Source organism: Ambystoma mexicanum, chromosome 9, assembly GCF_040938575.1.
Source record: "Ambystoma mexicanum isolate Mex_15411 chromosome 9, UKY_AmexF1_1, whole genome shotgun sequence".
Lineage (NCBI taxonomy): Eukaryota > Metazoa > Chordata > Amphibia > Caudata > Ambystomatidae > Ambystoma > Ambystoma mexicanum.
This window is the reverse complement of record NC_090931.1, coordinates 1,309,258,402-1,309,277,328: the sequence shown is the minus strand read 5'-3', so window position 1 is coordinate 1,309,277,328 and position 18,927 is coordinate 1,309,258,402. Positions and strand designations below refer to the sequence as shown.

Genomic DNA, 18,927 nt, shown 5'->3' with positions numbered 1-18,927 from the left:
TTCCCCTTAAAGGGGAACAATTTTCTCCCACCAATGCAGCACATTCGCAGAGAAATCCTACTTCCCCCTTCCAAATGGAAATACGATTTTGCACAAGTTGGGACTTACAGGTTTCATCGTACATTGCAACACGCCATTGAAGGTGATTTTCTATTCCAATATTACATATTCTTTATATGTGAAGCCATACAGGAAGACATGCGGAGTTGGTTTTTCTTTGTTTTTACTATTTTATGAACACAATGCTGACTGGAGTAATTTTCCTGCGCATACCTGCAGGCAGTGAGTCCAGTACTAAATCCTTTTGGTACTCTGTAGGTGTGGCTAAAATAATCAGATGACCCAGAATGCGGGCATTATCAGCTGGTAAAGGCGTTCATCCCGAGCCTCCTGAGTGAGTCATCACACCTACTAGCATTGTATCCTCACCTCTGGTGCCGGACTCTCTTCTGCAATGCTCAGGTCTATCCCCTGCCTGCCCCCCCCCCCCGCCATTATTGCCCCATGCACTGACTTCGATCTATTCCATCTGTGTGCTAGGAAGGCCTCTTTCCATGTCGATGTTGCCAATACCTCACCTGTAAATGCTTGGCAAGTTATGCCAGCTTGCATCCACTGTGCCCTACATGCCAAGCACGTATCATGCACCACCTAACATGCCCCCATTTTTCGTTTTTTACAGCAACTTTGCCATTTTCTGAGCACTGGTCAACCCATTATCTCAGGTTGGCGGGCAATTATCAGCTGGTAAAGCCCACCACATTGCCATTATAGACAGAACGGTTGGATACTTCATTGCATAGAGTAGAATCTAGAGTGCACTAGTAACCACTAATCTGCTACATTGAGACGGACAGAATGTTAATATATTTCTTCAGTATAAAAGTAGAAACTATGGGCCTCATTACACAGTAGACGGTAAGGGTTTACCGGTACCGGTATTTTACCGGTACCGGTAAATCCTTACCGCCTTACTACGAGGTCCCTTTGCGGGTTGGGGTATTTAACGCCTGCTTTTTGCAGGCGTTAAAAACCAACCCGCAAAGGGACCCAGGGAGCTAATTACGGTACCGCAATTTGCGGTGCCGTAATTAGTGCCTTCCCCATTCCCATTATGTGTTATGGGGCAAAAATGGGAATGGGGAAGGGCAATGGTGGAAGGGGGATTACCACCCCGCCAAACTTGGAATGGGGCGGTAATTCCCCTTTCCACCAAGGCGGTGCCGGTATTTTACCGGCATGAACCATGGCGCTAATAGCGCCATGGTTCTCCGCCTACCGTGTAATGAGGCCCTATGTATCCCCACCGGAATTGTGGAAAGGCTCGTCACCAAGGCAACGCCGCCTTCACAGAGCCATTACTAGTCTCTGCATCCTGAAGGACATTTTCTTTAAACACAGGTTGGAGTAATTTGATGAAACCTCTTATGTGTACATTTTGGTATGAATATGAAGGCTAGCTTGACATGTCATGTTTGGCATTGTGTCTGTAACTGAAACAGCGCGCCTTAACGCTCACAAAGATGAGCTATTTATTATGCTGGCTTTGGATTGTGGAAGCTGATTGGGTGAAACTATGAGGATACAGGACTATAGAGCAGGCCAACAGGGATTCTGAGAGTCCAATTATGCTTCATTGTGGTTATAATAGCTGCTGACATTGACAGTTGTCCAGAGGGCTCTCCCTCGCAACTTATCTCCCAATACGTTTTAAATTTCACCAACCAACAATTTTAATAAACCAATTGTATTTCACAAAACTAAACAGTATCTAAACATGGGCTATGGAATGTGTAATAGGAGCGTAGGCCCGGCCAGGCCACTTATCAGATGAAGGTCTAGTCTCTGTCCGAGTACCAGCGGTGCAGTAAACCCACCCAGGTAAGCCACACAAGGGAGTCGCTTTCACTGCGGGCCCTCCACCACAGGCCCACGAGTAGGAATCCAAATCCTACTGTAGGATGGCTGTGGCTGAGCCTGGTGGTGGGGAAGGCTGATACCGCGGGCACCGCCTGGGCCTGATGACCTGACAACGAGTCCTCTCCTGCGGACCCAGTGAGTCTGAGACACACCCCGGCTGGCGCGCATAGGCCCGACTGTAAAAAATAAAAAACTGAAAATGCAAGTCGGACTCGGCAGGAGGGCCCACACGTGGACTCAGTGGGAGACAGACCGATATGAATTAGAAAAATAAATAATTCAAACGCATCTCAGGCTGCCAGACTCGTGTGTCCCGCCCCGGGGCACTGGGCACAAATCCAAAATCCAAATTAAGCACTGGCGGGTGCCGTGTCCCCAAAAAGGAGTGGGGCCCATGGGCCGGTGCCTACTTGGCCTAATGGCTATTGCGGCACTGTACACACAGGGATTTGCAGAAGGGACGAGTCATGCAACCCAGGGAAAGTCAAAAGCCAGTCAACTATTGATCCGAAGGAATCAATGGAACAGGTGTGTACAAGAAAACAAATCTATGCCCTCACTCTGGCTAGTTAGAACTTGGTTAAGTGGCTATGACGTTGACTATGCATTTCTACTATCATTATTCTCAAACTGAAATCAAATGTTTTAAATAAACAACAACAAAGCGAGCAGAGCTATGCATGTATGGGAACCGGGAACATTGTAAAACAGTGTATAGGGTGCTTAACGTAGTGCACGCAGAGGCTTGCAAACCTCGCGGTACCTGAAGTTTCCAGAGGAAGTCCAGCCGCGCAGTGGACTCCACCTGCTGGGCGTGGAGGTACAGTGCCAGGACAAACACAGTGATGATGATGGGCGTCACGATCTTCAGCGCCACCCTGGGCACGATATCCGCGCTGCATCAAGGGAAAAGGAGAGTCAGTTCACAGGTTCCAGACTGGCTGCTGCAGAAAGCCAAAGAACACATCTTCACTGTGGGAGAAAGGGTCACAGGATAGGATGGCCGGGCAACGGTCAGTGAAGGATGGCCCTCTGTTATTCTAATAGACGGTTGAAACATCCTGGGGAGATCACTGTGTGAAGGGGTGCAGAACCAGTGGCTCAGTTCAGACTACAGGAGAAACTCTGATGCTGGAAGCAGGTGCAGCCACCACCTGAATCAAACACTTGGGCTAATACACTCCTATGATTAGGGCATTTGCACCGAACGGGGCCCAGAAATTAATAATTCATAATCATTTGTTTTGCATGTAGCGCTTTAATCAAAAGCGCTTTACATAGGACATATTTACATACATTACTATTATTACCCAATCAAAAAGGGTTCACATTTAACAACCTTGGAAGGATGAAAGGCCGAATTGGCCTTGCCTGGATTTGAACCTGCGACCTGCAGATCAAACACATATCACAGCAAAGAGCGTTTAACCTGCTGAGCCATCTTACCGACAAATTGTTGCGCCAACACTGCTAAAGCATTTGGCATTCCCCAGACAGGATTTTCCATCATTTTGTAGCTTGTCTGTGCCATTTAAAAACCTGATCAACCTCAAGGAAATTGCATAAAACTGCCCGAAAAGGAGTAGGATGGACATGGGGCCTTAACAGCGCCTTGAGATACAAGCAACACTTTCAAGGGTGCGGTTGTGTGACAGTGATCTTACATAAACATAGCAAACTAAGACAAAGACTAGAACGAATCATCAAGAGGACCATGACCTTAACTGTTACCTTCCCCAACAGCCCTAAGGACAAAACATGGAGAGGGAAAGGAAGCACTGCACCACGGGCCCCAATGTAATGGGTAAGAAACAGAATGTTTCATCACTACACACTGTCCACCAATACAAAGCAGGAAGCACAATTCCCCACCACACAAACCTACAACTAAACAACAGTCCCAAGGATGTTCACCCCACTGAAACCAAAGAACCAGTCAGGACAGAAGGATACGAACGTCTGAATACACAGGCTCACCAAGACGGATCCACTAGGACAACACATCAACACGACTCCGACCCTGAACCATTCAGAGCTGTAACCGACCAGGGTCATACTAGATCACCTAAGAATAGATATCACCCACCCAGTCCCACACCTGAAGATTAGGTTCAGGCGCACCTACCAATCCAAACTATACTCAATAGGATACAGTTGGATCAGCGCAACACCACCAAAGCGAGTCGGCCCACGAGGAACCAGCAACATCCCAACCTACAGGTATACAACTCTAACGGAACCTTAAGTACCTGAATCAGGATACAGACACCACTAACCCAACCCTCAATCTTCTGTATAGTTAAACCCACACAAAACCACACAACCATCTCTCTCCCAGCAATCCGCATGCACTTTACTACACCGCATCAACAACACAAACTTCACCCACAACACTCGAGGCATTCGCCCGATCCGATACTAGCACCAAAGCCCAGCACTCGGTGTATACCGAGCTGCAGTTGCCAACAGCACACCACTTCTCCCACTCTCCTTCTCCTCTCTTCCTTACTAATCTTACCCACCCTTCCTGTTTACAGATCCGCCAGAGCGCCTGGCGACCAATACCGTTGGTGACAGTGCGCTATACAAGTACCGCTAACATAACATAACATAACATCCATCTGTAGCAAGAACAGCAGATGCCAAATACATACACGGCCAATGGCCCTCCCCGCCTGCATCACCACGATCGACCTCACAATCACAGATGCGGCTGCGTTTAGTCAGGATGCACAGCTTAATTTCAATAGGCCTGTGTTCACCTCTTTCATTCTTGTTGACCTTAGATATTAAGGGTAGAGGAATATGGGTCTCTTATTTATGCTCTCTGTAGATGGACCACGGGTGATAGGCAGAGAGTGCCTCCTTTTGGGTAGTAGTGATTGTTAGATTATACATTATACTCTATGGCATTTTGTTATTACCTTTGCTCTTCTGTCCTCTAACATTGTTCCACTTTGGGCTCTACAGCTCTCAGAGGATGTTTTTCCTTTTTTGGGCTCCTATAGAATGCTGCAGTGATTGTAAGACTAAAGAAACACTAAGTGGCGGTTTGGGAATGCGAATACCTCTTTGTTTCCTTTGACCTAACTCTTGTTTGTGATTTTTCAATGTCCCAAACCACTTTTAGTTTCATTTTCGACTGTTTTATGCGATTCAGCATTCTCCCTCTGATTTGGGCTGGCAAGATGACATGTGGAATATTTGCTTACCCTGATGAAGAGTAGCATGGATTAGCATACTAGTCGAAACATGAAATATTGGTGTCGACCAAGGGTATCCTACCCTTTTATTAATTTAATATTTAGAACACCCAATGCAAATGTTCATGATATTGAGATACTGTAAACATGTTTTAATGTAACAGTAATACTTTTTGTACATTAGACAAGGTGTTAGGTATTTTTGGTTCTCAGTGTCCGACTCGCAACTTTTTAGAATTAGGTTATTCTTTTTTCATATGGTTGGCTGATAGAGAGAATGTGATCAAAATTAATATTGGGCATTTAGTTTTAGTTTTTTCATTTTTGTTGGCTGTTATAGGGTTTAAAACCTTCTCAAAACACTTAGTACATTTGTTTGGATGTTTTTGTGCTTCATTAGTTTTTATGAGATCATATGGCATGGTTTATAGAACTAACATTTCTTAGAATAATGCAGATTTTTTGTGTGTGCTTATTCTGGCATTTTTACCATTTAATAGGTTTGTAATGGCTCAGGTATCAGTATTTTGAGCCCCCCTTTATATTGAAGCACAACTCAACGTCAACATGAAGCTCATGTAATATTTTCTAAGGAAAAGGGGGCCTGCTATACCTTAGGGAAGAGAGGCGGTATAATGTATAAATTGTTGCCAGTGAAACCAAACGGCCGTCTTTCTAATCGTGGCTTCCTCAGCCAATATGTGTGTGATCCTTGGCAAATTACTTTTTTTCTCATGTACCCCAGTTACCTTAACTTTCAATATTGGGGCTTGTTAGAGTCATTCGAAACACCAATATTTACGACTATATAATGCAGGCTAATCAATAAGCATGTTTTTACTCTACAAACAACGAACAGAGCTCTACACCCATCATACCTACCAGCACCCCTGCCAATACAGCCTAGCACCACGGGCACACGAGGCTGCCACCTGGATACAAAAGCCTCTACGCCCTCAACAGAGAGCACCTAGAAACAGGTCCCCACACCTGGGTACTTCCGCACGGCAAGCATGCAGACAGCAGCAAAGCCATCTAGCATTTCCCCCCTCTCCTTCCCTCCCCCAACAACTTGACCCACTCAGCTCTCCTTCACACCAACCAGACTGCCTGGGGGCCATGCCAAGGCAGAGGAGCGTGGTATAAATCATCCCGGCAACGTTACATAACACGTGTGTCATAGGTAATCCGCTTTAAGACAACATGTTAACGAATTGCAGTTCCCCAAAAAATGTTATTTGTTAACATTAACAGATGAATGTGGGTAGGAGTGTGGTTTAGTAAGAAAAAGCGTGTCTAACAGTGGGAATACGAGTAGTCAAAGGGGATCAAACTGGAGGCATGCGGGTGTGGAGGGACCCCCGGCCCCCACCCCTCTAATAAACACGGGACAATGCAGTCATGATGCTGCATTTGAGGCAGTGGCCTAGGTCCAGTGGCAGGCAGAGCACGTGCACACAACATCTCGAGTGTCGTAACTTGTACACGATGCATCATGTATATGGTGACACGTGGCGGATTTTTAAGCAGCAATATCAACTCACCAGGACAGTGTTCCATTAGAGGACTCTCTGAAAAAAAGCAAAATGACAAAATGTTAAATATTTTTACAAATAAAATGCTTTAACGTATTTAAAAATAACGATTCTTTCACAGGTGTGCAATTTAAACAGTGGGAGGAAAAATAGTCACGTTAATGAAGGGAAATGTGCACATACACCAAGCACAATAGTTGCAGTTGTGAGCTCCTATTGGGGCAGTTTTTATATTTTATTAAAGCACTGCAGCTCGATTCTGGATCACCACGGATAATCTCATCAGGGACAACTTTCCGATCAGACGTTACTGTACAGAAGAAAGCCGTGTTCCGAATGGCTACAATAAACGCGCTTAGTCACTTACTTAATGAAACAAAACCTCGAATTTGGGAAAACGTGTGTAAAGTATATTTACAAGTATTATTTTGAATATTTTTTAGAAATGTCTTTCTTTGATGGTGTTGGCAGAATGTCATTTCCTGTCATTTAGAGTTCCTTGGTGAGTCTTTGGGAAGTTCACTGTATTTACAAGGAGGCAATGTAAGGACTTTTTCTCACAATCTTTTTTTGACCTCTGTTACTTTCACTACATTTCCCAGACTGCAACTTCAGCATTCTTTCTATCCTGCAATCTCTTGAAATGCTTTAGTAATTTCTCAATGTTTCTCAGGGTGCACCTTCAGGGTTTTCTCTATCTCACAATGTCGTTTAGCACTTTGACTACATTTCCCAGAATGCATTGTAAGGGCTCTTCATCTCACAATGTCTTTTAGGTTTTATATTATCACTACGCTTCTCAGGATAGTGTCAGGCCCCAATTGTGCACTTGCACCTCCATGTTCCTTCGCCCCTTCTACTTGTTCCTTGCCTTTCTGCTTCTGTTTTGGGCCCTCGTGAGTACCATCAACGTTGGAGACTCTCTTTTCTTCCTGCAGCACAGTGCTTTGCTCTCCAGCCCTCCATCATGTCTCTCCACTTCTCTCTGGCATCCTGTGGTGGCATCTCAAGATTCCAGCACTTCTCTGGCGATGCCCTCAACTGTACTCTCTGACAATCTCCCAGCATGACCAGCAAGTCTCAGAAGGCCAACAACAACCTAAGCACTCCTCTCCCTGGATACATCCCCAGCAAAGTCGCAGCGCCGTTCAGCACTCTCCAGGCGCTTCCAGCTCCCGCGTCGGCCTGGCCTCTTTCGGATCTTTGCCGCTTCTTCCTTTCTGCTGCATCATTTTCTCTTCTCATACCTTTCCAGTCTAGCGTATTGGCGGGGCATCCAAAGACCTGCTCTTATTGGCTTCACTGGTTTTGGTCACTGCTCTCTGCTCACATCATTCAGGATGAGAAGGGGCTATGCACTCAGGCCGCCATCTTGGATGTGGTTTCCCCTTTTTACTGGAGCTGCTTGGCCAGAGGTCGGTTTGCTCTAGTCTCCAGGAGAACTTGTAATGCTTTGGCTTCCTCCACGGTCTGCATCCAACAAATTAGTGTTTTAAGGGTTTTAGGTCATCATAGGGGGACAATCTGTGACACAATGCAACCAGGACAATCACTGATCAGGACTACTTGAGATAGTGGGGCCCATGGCAGAAAAGTAAGTGGGTGCCCCTCTTCTGTAAAATAATATAAGACTATTTGTTTCATAAGTTGTTCTTCCACAGTTCAGTAAGGAGCATACAGCGTTTGTTGCATGCCTTCTACTGGAGGCATAACTCACATCAGTGATGTCTAAAGACTTATCAGAATCTCCTATTGATAAAAGGAGGAGAGGTTCAGGTGCAGGTACATGTTTTGAAAATCTGCAGAATGAATTTTTAACTTGTGTTTAAAACTAAAACAAAACGGCGGTCAAATTATAGGTTCATGTTTGTTAATTTAGGGGGCACGGCCAGCAGACTATTTTTTAAACAAAACTGATGTATTGCCTGCAGATGGTCAGCTCCAAACAGAGTGGCCCATAAGTTAAAGTGACCAGACATCAGGGGCACACCAGCAAAATGAATGCAGGGCTACACTTTTGGCCAACACAAAAGAAGGACTACACTTTGCCTGTGGCCATCAACATAAACAAAACATGTTCAATGAACAAAATATTTCTGGGACAAAGTAGTGAAAATGGGAACCTTACTGGCAAAACCGGAACACCCTGTCAGCATGACGTAAGTCTAACCCTCCTTCCAAACTCACCAAACCAAAGTCCCATTCCATCAGGCTTACGTGATTTGACCACGAGTGAAATATATTGCATTCTTGCTACTGAAACTAATCTAAACTGGTCAAAATCACTGTAAATAAAGGACACGTACCTGTGTAACGAACCTTCTTCTCTCAGTCTCCAAATGGAAAGGGGGGTGTTGGCGTCTATGGTCTCTCTAGCACAGGGGCCTGTAACCTCTGTCCCCCCAGATCTTTTGGGTTAGAACTCCAATGACCGCTCACCACTGACAATGCTGGCTGGGGCTAATGGGAGAAGGTGGCAGGCCGCTTCTCTGGGATCACCCAAGCAAACTCTGCAGTGTGGTTTGGGTGGTGCATCGCCGGGGCCGAGGCCCTGCCTCCCCATGAGATCAACTCAATTGCATTTCCCTATCTGTCCCCCCACATACATTCTTTTATTTTTCTTCTGCAGAGCATTTGACACAAAAACAACTCTCAGCTACAATGTCTTGAGCATTCCTTGAACTATCACACAGGTGTTATGGCAATAGTACTTTTTATATTACTCGCTCGACAATATTTTGAAAACGGGAGCTGATCTTTTTTGTCCCACCAGATAGTATGATCTACCCAGCTTTTCACCTGTGGGGGCCCCGAAGCAGTCGAAATATCACGCTGTGAGAGAGGGGCCAACCGACCGGTGGGGGGTGTCTGTACTTCTTCTCTCTATATGGTAGAGGAGAGGCACAGGAGACCCCAGCCAAGATTCTCTATTACGGTAGCAATGGTCGAGCAATCAAGGCCTAGCTTCTCAGGAGGTGATGCAGGCTGGTTCTTAAGTACAGTGTAGTCCCCAAGCCCCCACAAAGGAATGTCCACACTCTGTATTGGTTAGAACACAGTCTTTATATAATCAATATTCACGGTTATGTACACTTATCATAATAACTCACTTTGTACTCAGGAAAATCAACAATGGCAAATATATACAATTCTAAAGTGGTACCACCCTTTGCATTAGATCTCATTAAAGTGCATGAACAATACTGTAACAATGTCACACAGACCAATAGAGTGAAACCAGCAATAGAGAGAGGAGAGAAAATAAGATGGTTGAGCAATAGGCAGAATACTGGCCCCTACCACTAGGCACAGTTCTGTGTGGAGATCCCCCCACCTGGGCAACCTGTAAAACAAAGATATACCGCACGCCCAGTCCATATATTGCTCTGCAAGTCTTATTCCCTCCTATAATGTTTTTACCCCCCCAATGTACCTGGTGGAGTCGAGTTCCTCGAAGAGGCGTCGACAGATCCTTCTTGAGCGACCCCCTTTCAAGCGGGAGTCACGGATCGTCGAGAGACGTCGAGAAACTCGGTGTTCGGTGACGGGGAATCGACGGCCCTTCTTGAATGCCTTCCCTTTCAAGCGGGAGGCACGGGGCGTCGAACGTCCGTCGACAAACAAGGTAGAACGGCGTCGATGAGGCGGCAGCTTCGTCCGAGCGGTGCTCGTCGGCGTCGGAGCGTCGGCGTCCTGCAAGGCAGAGGCGTGCGGGGCACCTCGGTGACAATAGTTCTGGACCGCAAAGATTGTAGAGACGGAGGCCCAGCAAGGGCTTTGAGTCGTTTGAGTTTTTGTGATCTTCGGGTGGCGGGAAACCCACCGGCAGGTTTCTCCTCGGCGCGTTGGTCGTCCTCGACTTTCTCCGGCAGGATAAGCGGTCGACGATGCGGTCGAGAGAGTCCTTCGATTGAATGTTCTTAGGCAAAGGAGCGGACGGCTCCGGTCGTCGGCGGCACGGCGTCAAGTGGTTCCCACGGCTGGGCAACACAACTTCGACGGGCCTCCAGCGGTTACACAAACCTGCGAACCCTGGTCGACGGCAATGGACTTCGACGGCGTCGATGTCCGGGTGCTTCACTTCGATCTCCTCGGCGGTCCCGTCTCGGGTCGACAGCCTTTCGAGGGTCTGTCTTCCAGGGCGCTTCGGCGAAGATGGAGCGGTGCTCGATGGTCCCTCGGAGCACGGGAAGAGGGCGCCTTACCAGGTCCTCTCTCGGGTCAGCCCTCGACGATTTCGACAGCCTTCGGATCGGTCGAAGCAAATGCCACAGCAAGTCTTCTTCTTCCAGCTGGACGTCGAGGATCAGCAGTTCCAGTTACTCTTAGAGTGGAGACTCAGCTCCAGGATGCTTCTGAACACCTGGCTGCTTCTGAACCCCTGGCTGCTTCTGAACCAATTACCAGTGGTGAGAGGTCCCCAGATATACTATCCTGCCTCTCATCCACACTGCTGGCACACACTCAGCAGCCAATCATACAGAAGGGCATTCATGCAGTCAGTCAGCCAATCAGGCACACAGTGCATTCAGGCCACACTCCTCCCTTCCAGACACTCACAACAAGGAATGTGGATTGGGACAAGTACCCAGCCATTCAACACTACACACTGTATTCAGGCCAGTTTCGGGCAGGGCTGTCTCAGTCTTTGTCTCTCATGCCAGAAACCAGACAACCACAACAAGGAGTGTATATTGGTCACACACTCCATTCACCCAGGTCCCACCCACAGGAGGTACCCACAACATACAGTCACTGGGAAGGCTCCAGTCAGTCTAGCTGGGCCTTCACAACAACACCAAATACGGAACTTCCACCCAACAGCCAGTCAGGGGGAAGGGACAGAGACAGGGCTTCCCAGGACTTTGGGAAAACAAGATAACAGGCAATAGAAAGCAAGAGGCCACAGGGGCCATCTTGTTTTCTATCAGGAATCAACTGATCCCAATGGCAGGGCCTGGGTATCCCAAAATGGAGGACACCCAGAGCACCTGTCGATTTCAGCATGGAGCTGCCACCAGCCCATACCCTGCTCTGGGGCCACCCACAGGTGCCCAAAAACATACACTAGGGGCACAGGGTTGTACCCCTACCCATGGGTGCCATAAGGGTATCCCATGGGTCTGTTCACCAAACCAAAAGAGAGAGCTGCACTGCCAGGAGTCCCACATGGATTCCTGGGCAGAAAACATGACAGAACACACGATAAAAAGCAGTAAAGGACAATGATTCAGAGGCCCTGTCCCTCTGATGCATTTCCAGCATCACAGTCGCCCCCCCCAGACTGAGGTGGAGGGTGTCTAATCTCCCACGGGATAGACACCCTCATCCAGAGGGTCAACATACCTTCTGGAAAGGCCATCTGCATTATCGTGACTCTTCCCTGGTCTGTGCTCTATGGTGAAGTCTAGCCCTTGCAGGCTAATGGACCACCTGAGCAATTTCGGATTCTCACCCTTCATCTGCATAAGCCACTTCAGGGGCTTATGATCGGTTTGGACCTTGAAGGTAGACCCCGTAAGGTAGGGCCTAAAACGTCTAAGGCTCCAAACTATGCTAAAACACTCCTTTTCAACAGTAGCCCACCTAAGTTCTCTACCCTTGAGTTGTCTACTGATGAATATGATAGGATGTTCTCTCCCTTTGTCATCTAACTGGGACAAGACAGCTCCAATTCCGGTGTCGCAGGCATCCGTCTGGACGATAAAGGGTCGGCTGTAGTCAGGCGCACTCAACACAGGTGCCCTACACAGACTTTCTTTCAAGCCATCAAAGGCCCTCTGACAGTCTTCGGTCCAATTAACCTTCCTAGGCTGCTTGGGTGAGGTTAGAGCTGTCAGGGGGGCAGCTATGGTCCCATAGTCTGCCATGAAATTGCGATAGTACCCAGTCAGGCCCAAAAAGGCCCTCACCTGGGTTTGAGTAGTGGGAGTCTCCCAGTTCTGTACATCCTGTACTTTACTGGAGAGAGGTTGGATTTGACCCCCTCCTACCTCATGACCAAGATAGGTAACTTTCCCCTGAGCTATCTGGCACTTGGTGGCCTTGATAGTGAGGTTAGCCCTTTTCAAGGCCTGCAACACCTTATCCAGATGTGTCAAATGCTCTTCCCAGATGGAACTGTAGACGGCAATGTCGTCTAAGTAAGCCACACAAAAGGCTTCCAGCCCACTGAGCGCATGGTTGACCAATCTCTGGAAGGTGGCAGGGGCATTCTTCAACCCAAAAGGCATGACCCTAAACTGGTAGAGTCCCTCAGGTGTTGAGAAGGCCGTCTTTTCCTTGGCATGGTCCGTCAGAGCTATTTGCCAATAGCCTGAGGTAAGGTCAAAGGTGCTCACAAATTTGGCAGCACCTATGGTGTCCACGAGCTCATCAGCCCTGGGCAATGGGTGCGCGTCAGTTTTGGTGACGGCATTGACTCCTCGGTAGTCCACACAGAACCTCCAATCCTTGGTACCCGCCTGGGAACTTGCCTTGGGGACAAGGACCACTGGACTGGACCAGGGACTGGTTGAGGGTTCAATAACACCCAGATCCAACATCTTGGCGACCTCAGCCTGGATGTGGTTTTTAACGGTATCTGACATACGGTAGCACCTGCTTTTGACAGGTACACTGTCACCAGTGTCAATTTCATGCTTACACCACGGTGTAAGGCCTGGCTTCAGTGAAAACAGAGAGGCATACTGTTGGAGCAAAGCCCTGCAGGCCCTCTGTTGCTCTGTCGTCAAACCTGGAGAGAGATGTACTCCCTCCACTGAGCCATCCTGAGGGTTGCTATGCAGCAAATCAGGAAGGGGCTAACTCTCATCCTCTTCTTACCCGGAAGCTAGCAAGAGACATGTGGGAGGGTCAAGGGGACCGACGATGTCGATGCCCACCCTCTCAAATGGTGTGCCTACCACTGGCAATGGCTGCAGTGGGGCAATGACACTGCCTCCAGTCTTGCCAGACAACTGACAAGTTGGGCAGGTCCTGCAGTGGGACTCCACCTCTACTCCCATCCGTGGAAGGTAGAAATGGGCAGAGAGCCTCTGCTTAGTCTTCTTGGTCCCAAGATGACCAGCCAAGGGCACCTCATGCGCCAACTGCAGTAGGAAGGGCCTGTAAACCTGGGGTACCACCAACCTCTTGAGGGCACCAGGTTCAGGCTTAGTGGGCTCACTAACAAGGAGCTCACCCTCCCAATAAATCCGGAATGTCCTAGGCACTTCTCCTTGTGCCTGGGCCAGGGCCTGTTTCCTCAGTCCCTCGAGAGAGTGGCACTCTCTCTGTCCCTTACAGAAGTCCGCCCGGGAGGGTCCCCCTTCAGCTAACAAGCATTGAAGGTCAGGATGATCCTCCGGGTTGAGAACCTCTCCCACAGGAGAGTCTTCTGTCTCTTCTCCCACAGGAGTTGAGTTTGGGTTTTCCACTGGACCCAGCCCGTCCGGAGCATGGATCCCAATGGGTGCTGTCGGAACAGCAGGAAGAGAAGGTGTTCCCTCCACAGAGGTGGCCTTCTTGGTCTTCCTTCTTCTTGCCTTAGGCCTCGCCTTTGGCTCGGGTACCTGACCCACAGCCAGACGGGGTGTCACCTGTGACCTAGTGACTGCAGCAGTAGTCAGGGGAAGTCCATCCGAGATCAACCCCAACTCTACTAGATCATTTCCTAACAAAATGTTAGCAGGGATATTGTCCTGAACCAGGACAGGAAGCTTTGCTGTCTTGTCTCCAATCATGAGTGTGACTAAGGCTACAGGTGATAATTTGGGAGGCCCACCAGCTAACCTGGTGGTTTGCAGAGGAGCACCTTCATAGTCCTCTGGCTTGAGCAGGGTCCTGTCCACCACTGTCATGCTTGCCCCAGTGTCTCTCAAACCAGTAGAAGGCTGGCCATTCAGGAGGACACTTCTCAAAAACCTACGGGTGTTCTGTGGGATAGTCGCCAGTACTTCTGCATACTGGTCCCAGGCCCCAAGGGACACTAAGGAAATCTCCACCGGAGCACAAAATGTGATCCCGGCAGAGGAGGGGAGGACAGTGGCCTCCACCTCAGACACGGGGTAAGGGTAGGTCAGGCTGACAGCCTGTACTCCAAGTGCCTTACCTTTACACTTGGGGTCACCCCTTTTGTGATCCAGAGCCCCACAGTCCCAACAAGCGCCAGGAGTGCGGGGTACGGTACTGGAACCACTGGGAGCCTGCTTTGCAGCAGGTGGACCACTACTCTTATTCCCACCCCCAGATGACTTATCCCCACTAGATGTTTGGGTCTTAGGAGAGGAAGGTTTTGGTTTACCCGACTGTGACTGCTTGGGGGACTCCTCAGCTTTCTGAGAGGCCCCCTTCTCTTTGTCCTTGTCCTTCCCACTGGAGTCCTTAGGGGACACCCGTTGGGAGACCCACTTGTCAGCCAACCTAGCCAGCTTAAAGGGGTCCAAAATGTTCTGGTCAGCCACATACTGACGCAGCTCTGGTGAACAGGCTTCAGAGAAATGCTCCAAAAACAAGAGGTGGGACAATTCAACAAAAGTCTTAACCTTGTATCCATCGATCCACCCCATCATGTTCATGTGCGCAGCACTCACCCAGTCAACCCAAGACACATTCTCTCTTTTCTTAAAATCCCGGAACCTTCTAAGGTATTGGGTAGGTGTCTTGCCAAACTTGGCAATCAAAGCAGACTTCATACACTCATACTGACCCCTTTCTTCCACACTCAGCTTCAGAATACAGTCATATCCAGTTTGAGGCACTCTGCTTAACAAACACTTAGCCCAATCTCTTTTATCAACATCATGAATCGCACAAGCCATTTCAAACGCTTCGATCCATTGGAGGATATCTGAACCCTCCACAAATACACCAACCAAATCTTTCATAAACTTGGTGGCTGGGGACCTGACACTCTCACTGGTTTTAGCTGAAGTCTCCACTCTAGCTTTCTCTAGCTGGATTCTCTGACATTCAGTGTCCTGGCTCTTGAGTTCAAGGTCCTTATTTCTGAGTTCAAGATCCCTATTCTTGAGCTCCACTTGTTGAGCCAACTCCTCTTTCTTAAGTTCAGCATCTATTTCCAACTTGCGTTATTCAAAGGCCAATTTCATCCTTAATAACTCAAGCTCCAAGGAATTGCTGGGGTTTGGAACAGAGGCAGCAGGAATGGCGGCATTCCCAGAGACAGATTCAGCAGAAACCCCAGGGGCAGAGTCCTCATTGGTTGCCTTCCCCCCCTCATCAAGAGTTTCACTATCAGTCTGGTAGTCCACCAGGGCAGCTATCAGCTCAGCCCTAGACTTATCCACAAAGTCTAACTCCCTGGCTTCACAAGCACTCTGGAGAGCCTCCAAGCTCATCCGAGTTAATTTGCCATTTGCCATTGTTTGTAATGCAGTTATCTTGTACACAACTAAACCTTAATTTAATAAAGGGCAGATATCCTTTGTAAGTGGCACGGTTATACACTGATTCTTAAAACCATAAGCATCCCACCGCTAGCCACCAGTGTGAGAGAGGGGCCAACTGACCGGTGGGGGGTGTCTGTACTTCTTCTCTCTATATGGTAGAGGAGAGGCACAGGAGACCCCAGCCAAGATTCTCTATTACGGTAGCAATGGTCGAGCAATCAAGGCCTAGCTTCTCAGGAGGTGATGCGGGCTGGTTCTTAAGTACAGTGTAGTCCCCAAGCCCCCACAAAGGAATGTCCACACTCTGTATTGGTTAGAACACAGTCTTTATATAATCAATATTCCCGGTTATGTACACTTATCATAATACCTCACTTTGTACTCAGGAAAATCAACAATGGCAAATATATACAATTCTAAAGTGGTACCACCCTTTGCATTAGATCTCATTAAAGTGCATGAACAATACTGTAACAATGTCACACAGACCAATAGAGTGAAACCAGCAATAGAGAGAGGAGAGAAAATAAGATGGTTGAGCAACAGGCAGAATACTGGCCCCTACCACTAGGCACAGCTCTGTGTGGAGATCCCCCCACCTGGGCAACCTGTAAAACAAAGATATAGCGCACGCCCAGTCCATATATTGCTCTGCAAGTCTTATTCCCTCCTATAATGTTTTTACCCCCCAATGTACCTGGTGGAGTCGAGTTCCTCGAAGAGGCGTCGACAGATCCTTCTTGAGCGACCCACTTTCAAGCGGGAGTCACGGATCGTCGAGAGACGTCGAGAAACTCGGTGTTCGGTGACGGGGAATCGACGGCCCTTCTTGAATGCCTTCCCTTTCAAGCGGGAGGCACGGGGCGTCGAACGTCCGTCGACAAACAAGGTAGAACGGCGTCGATGAGGCGGCAGCTTCGTCCGAGCGGTGCTCGTCGGCGTCGGAGTGTCGGCGTCCTGCAAGGCAGAGGCGTGCGGGGCACCTCGGTGACAATAGTTCTGGACCGCAAAGATTGTAGAGACGGAGGCCCAGCAAGGGCGTCCAGTCGTTTGAGTCTTTGTGATCTTCGGGTGGCGGGAAACCCACCGGCAGGTTTCTCCTCGGCGCGTTGGTCGTCCTCGACTTTCTCCGGCAGGATAAGCGGTCAAAGATGCGGTCGAGAGAGTCCTTCGATTGAATGTTCTTAGGCAAAGGAGCGGACGGCTCCGGTCGTCGGTGGCACGGCGTCAAGTGGTTCCCACGGCTGGGCAACACAACTTCGACGGGCCTCCAGCGGTTACACAAACCTGCGAACCCTGGTCGATGGCAATGGACTTCGACGGCGTCGATGTCCGGGTGCTTCACTTCGATCTCCTCGGTGGTCCCGTCTCGGGTCGACAGCCTTTCGAGGGTCTGTCTTCCAGGGTGCTTCGGCGAAGATGGAGCGGTGCTCGATGGTCCCTCGGAGCACGGGAAGAGGGCGCCTTACCAGGTACTCTCTCGGGTCAGCCCTCGACGATTTCGACAGCCTTCGGATCGGTCGAAGCAAATGCCACAGCAAGTCTTCTTCTTCCAGCTGGACGTCGAGGATCAGCAGTTCCAGTTACTCTTAGAGTGGAGACTCAGCTCCAGGATGCTTCTGAACACCTGGCTGCTTCTGAACCCCTGGCTGCTTCTGAACCAATTAGCAGTGGTGAGAGGTCCCCAGATATACTATCCTGCCTCTCATCCACACTGCTGGCACACACTCAGCAGCCAATCATAGAGAAGGGCATTCATGCAGTCAGTCAGCCAATCAGGCACACAGTGCATTCAGGCCACACTCCTCCCTTCCAGACACTCACAACAAAGAATGTGGATTGGGACAAGTACCCAGCCATTCAACACGACACACTGTATTCAGGCCAGTTTCGGGCAGGGCTGTCTCAGTCTTTGTCTCTCATGCCAGAAACCAGACAACCACAACAAGGAGTGTATATTGGTCACACACTCCATTCACCCAGGTCCCACCCACAGGAGGTACCCACAACATACAGTCACTGGGAAGGCTCCAGTCAGTCTAGCTGGGCCTTCACAACAACACCATATACGGAACTTCCACCCAACAGCCAGTCAGGGGGAAGGGACAGAGACAGGGCTTCCCAGGACTTTGGGAAAACAAGATAACAGGCAATAGAAAGCAAGAGGCCACAGGGGCCATCTTGTTTTCTATCAGGAATCAACTGATCCCAATGGCAGGGCCTGGGTATCCCAAAATGGAGGACACCCAGAGCACCTGTCGATTTCAGCATGGAGCTGCCACCAGCCCATACCCTGCTCTGGGGCCACCCACAGGTGCCCAAAAACATACACTAGGGGCACAGGGTTGTACCCCTACCCATGGGTGCCATAAGGATATCCCATGGGTCTGTTCACCAAACCAAAAGAGAGAGCTGCACTGCCAGGAGTCCCACATGGATTCCTGGGCAGAAAACATGACAGAGCACACGATAAAAAGCAGTAAAGGACAAGGATTCAGAGGCCCTGTCCCTCTGATGCATTTCCAGCATCACACACGCCCCCAAGCAAATTATCTCCTAATACGTTTTAAATTTTCTGCACCGCTTTATTTTGATCCGTTGTAGCGGGGCCCATAAAAGAGAGGGGCCCATTGGCCGGTGCCTAGTAGGCCTAATGGATAATCCGGTACGGACCGTCAAAATGAATATACATTACTCTAAACACAAAGAGCTTAGTTATTTTTCAAGTGTACATTGCATGCAGGCAAGCACCAATTGAGCACTTTCGTGATGTTAGTGTTGGAGGGCAAGCACTACTTTGCTATGAATTCCCATACGCCTGCCATCTCAGTAGTCTATGGGGGATAATCCCTTTTTAAGAAGACTCATCAAGGGCGT

At 48.9% G+C, this 18,927-nt stretch overlaps 1 protein-coding gene across 1 annotated transcript in view; it reads right to left on the bottom strand.

The window, feature by feature from the left end:
• The window catches only part of ADCY5 (adenylate cyclase 5), a 1,747,191-nt gene that overhangs the window by 45,933 nt on the left and 1,682,331 nt on the right, over window positions 1-18,927 (bottom strand). Inside the window, exons 16-17 of the mRNA XM_069616675.1 lie at window positions 6,668-6,694; window positions 2,684-2,816 (exon numbers count right to left, since the gene is read on the bottom strand). Coding sequence (XP_069472776.1) covers window positions 2,684-2,816; window positions 6,668-6,694 — 160 coding nt within the window. The remainder of the gene's footprint in view (window positions 1-2,683; window positions 2,817-6,667; window positions 6,695-18,927) is intronic.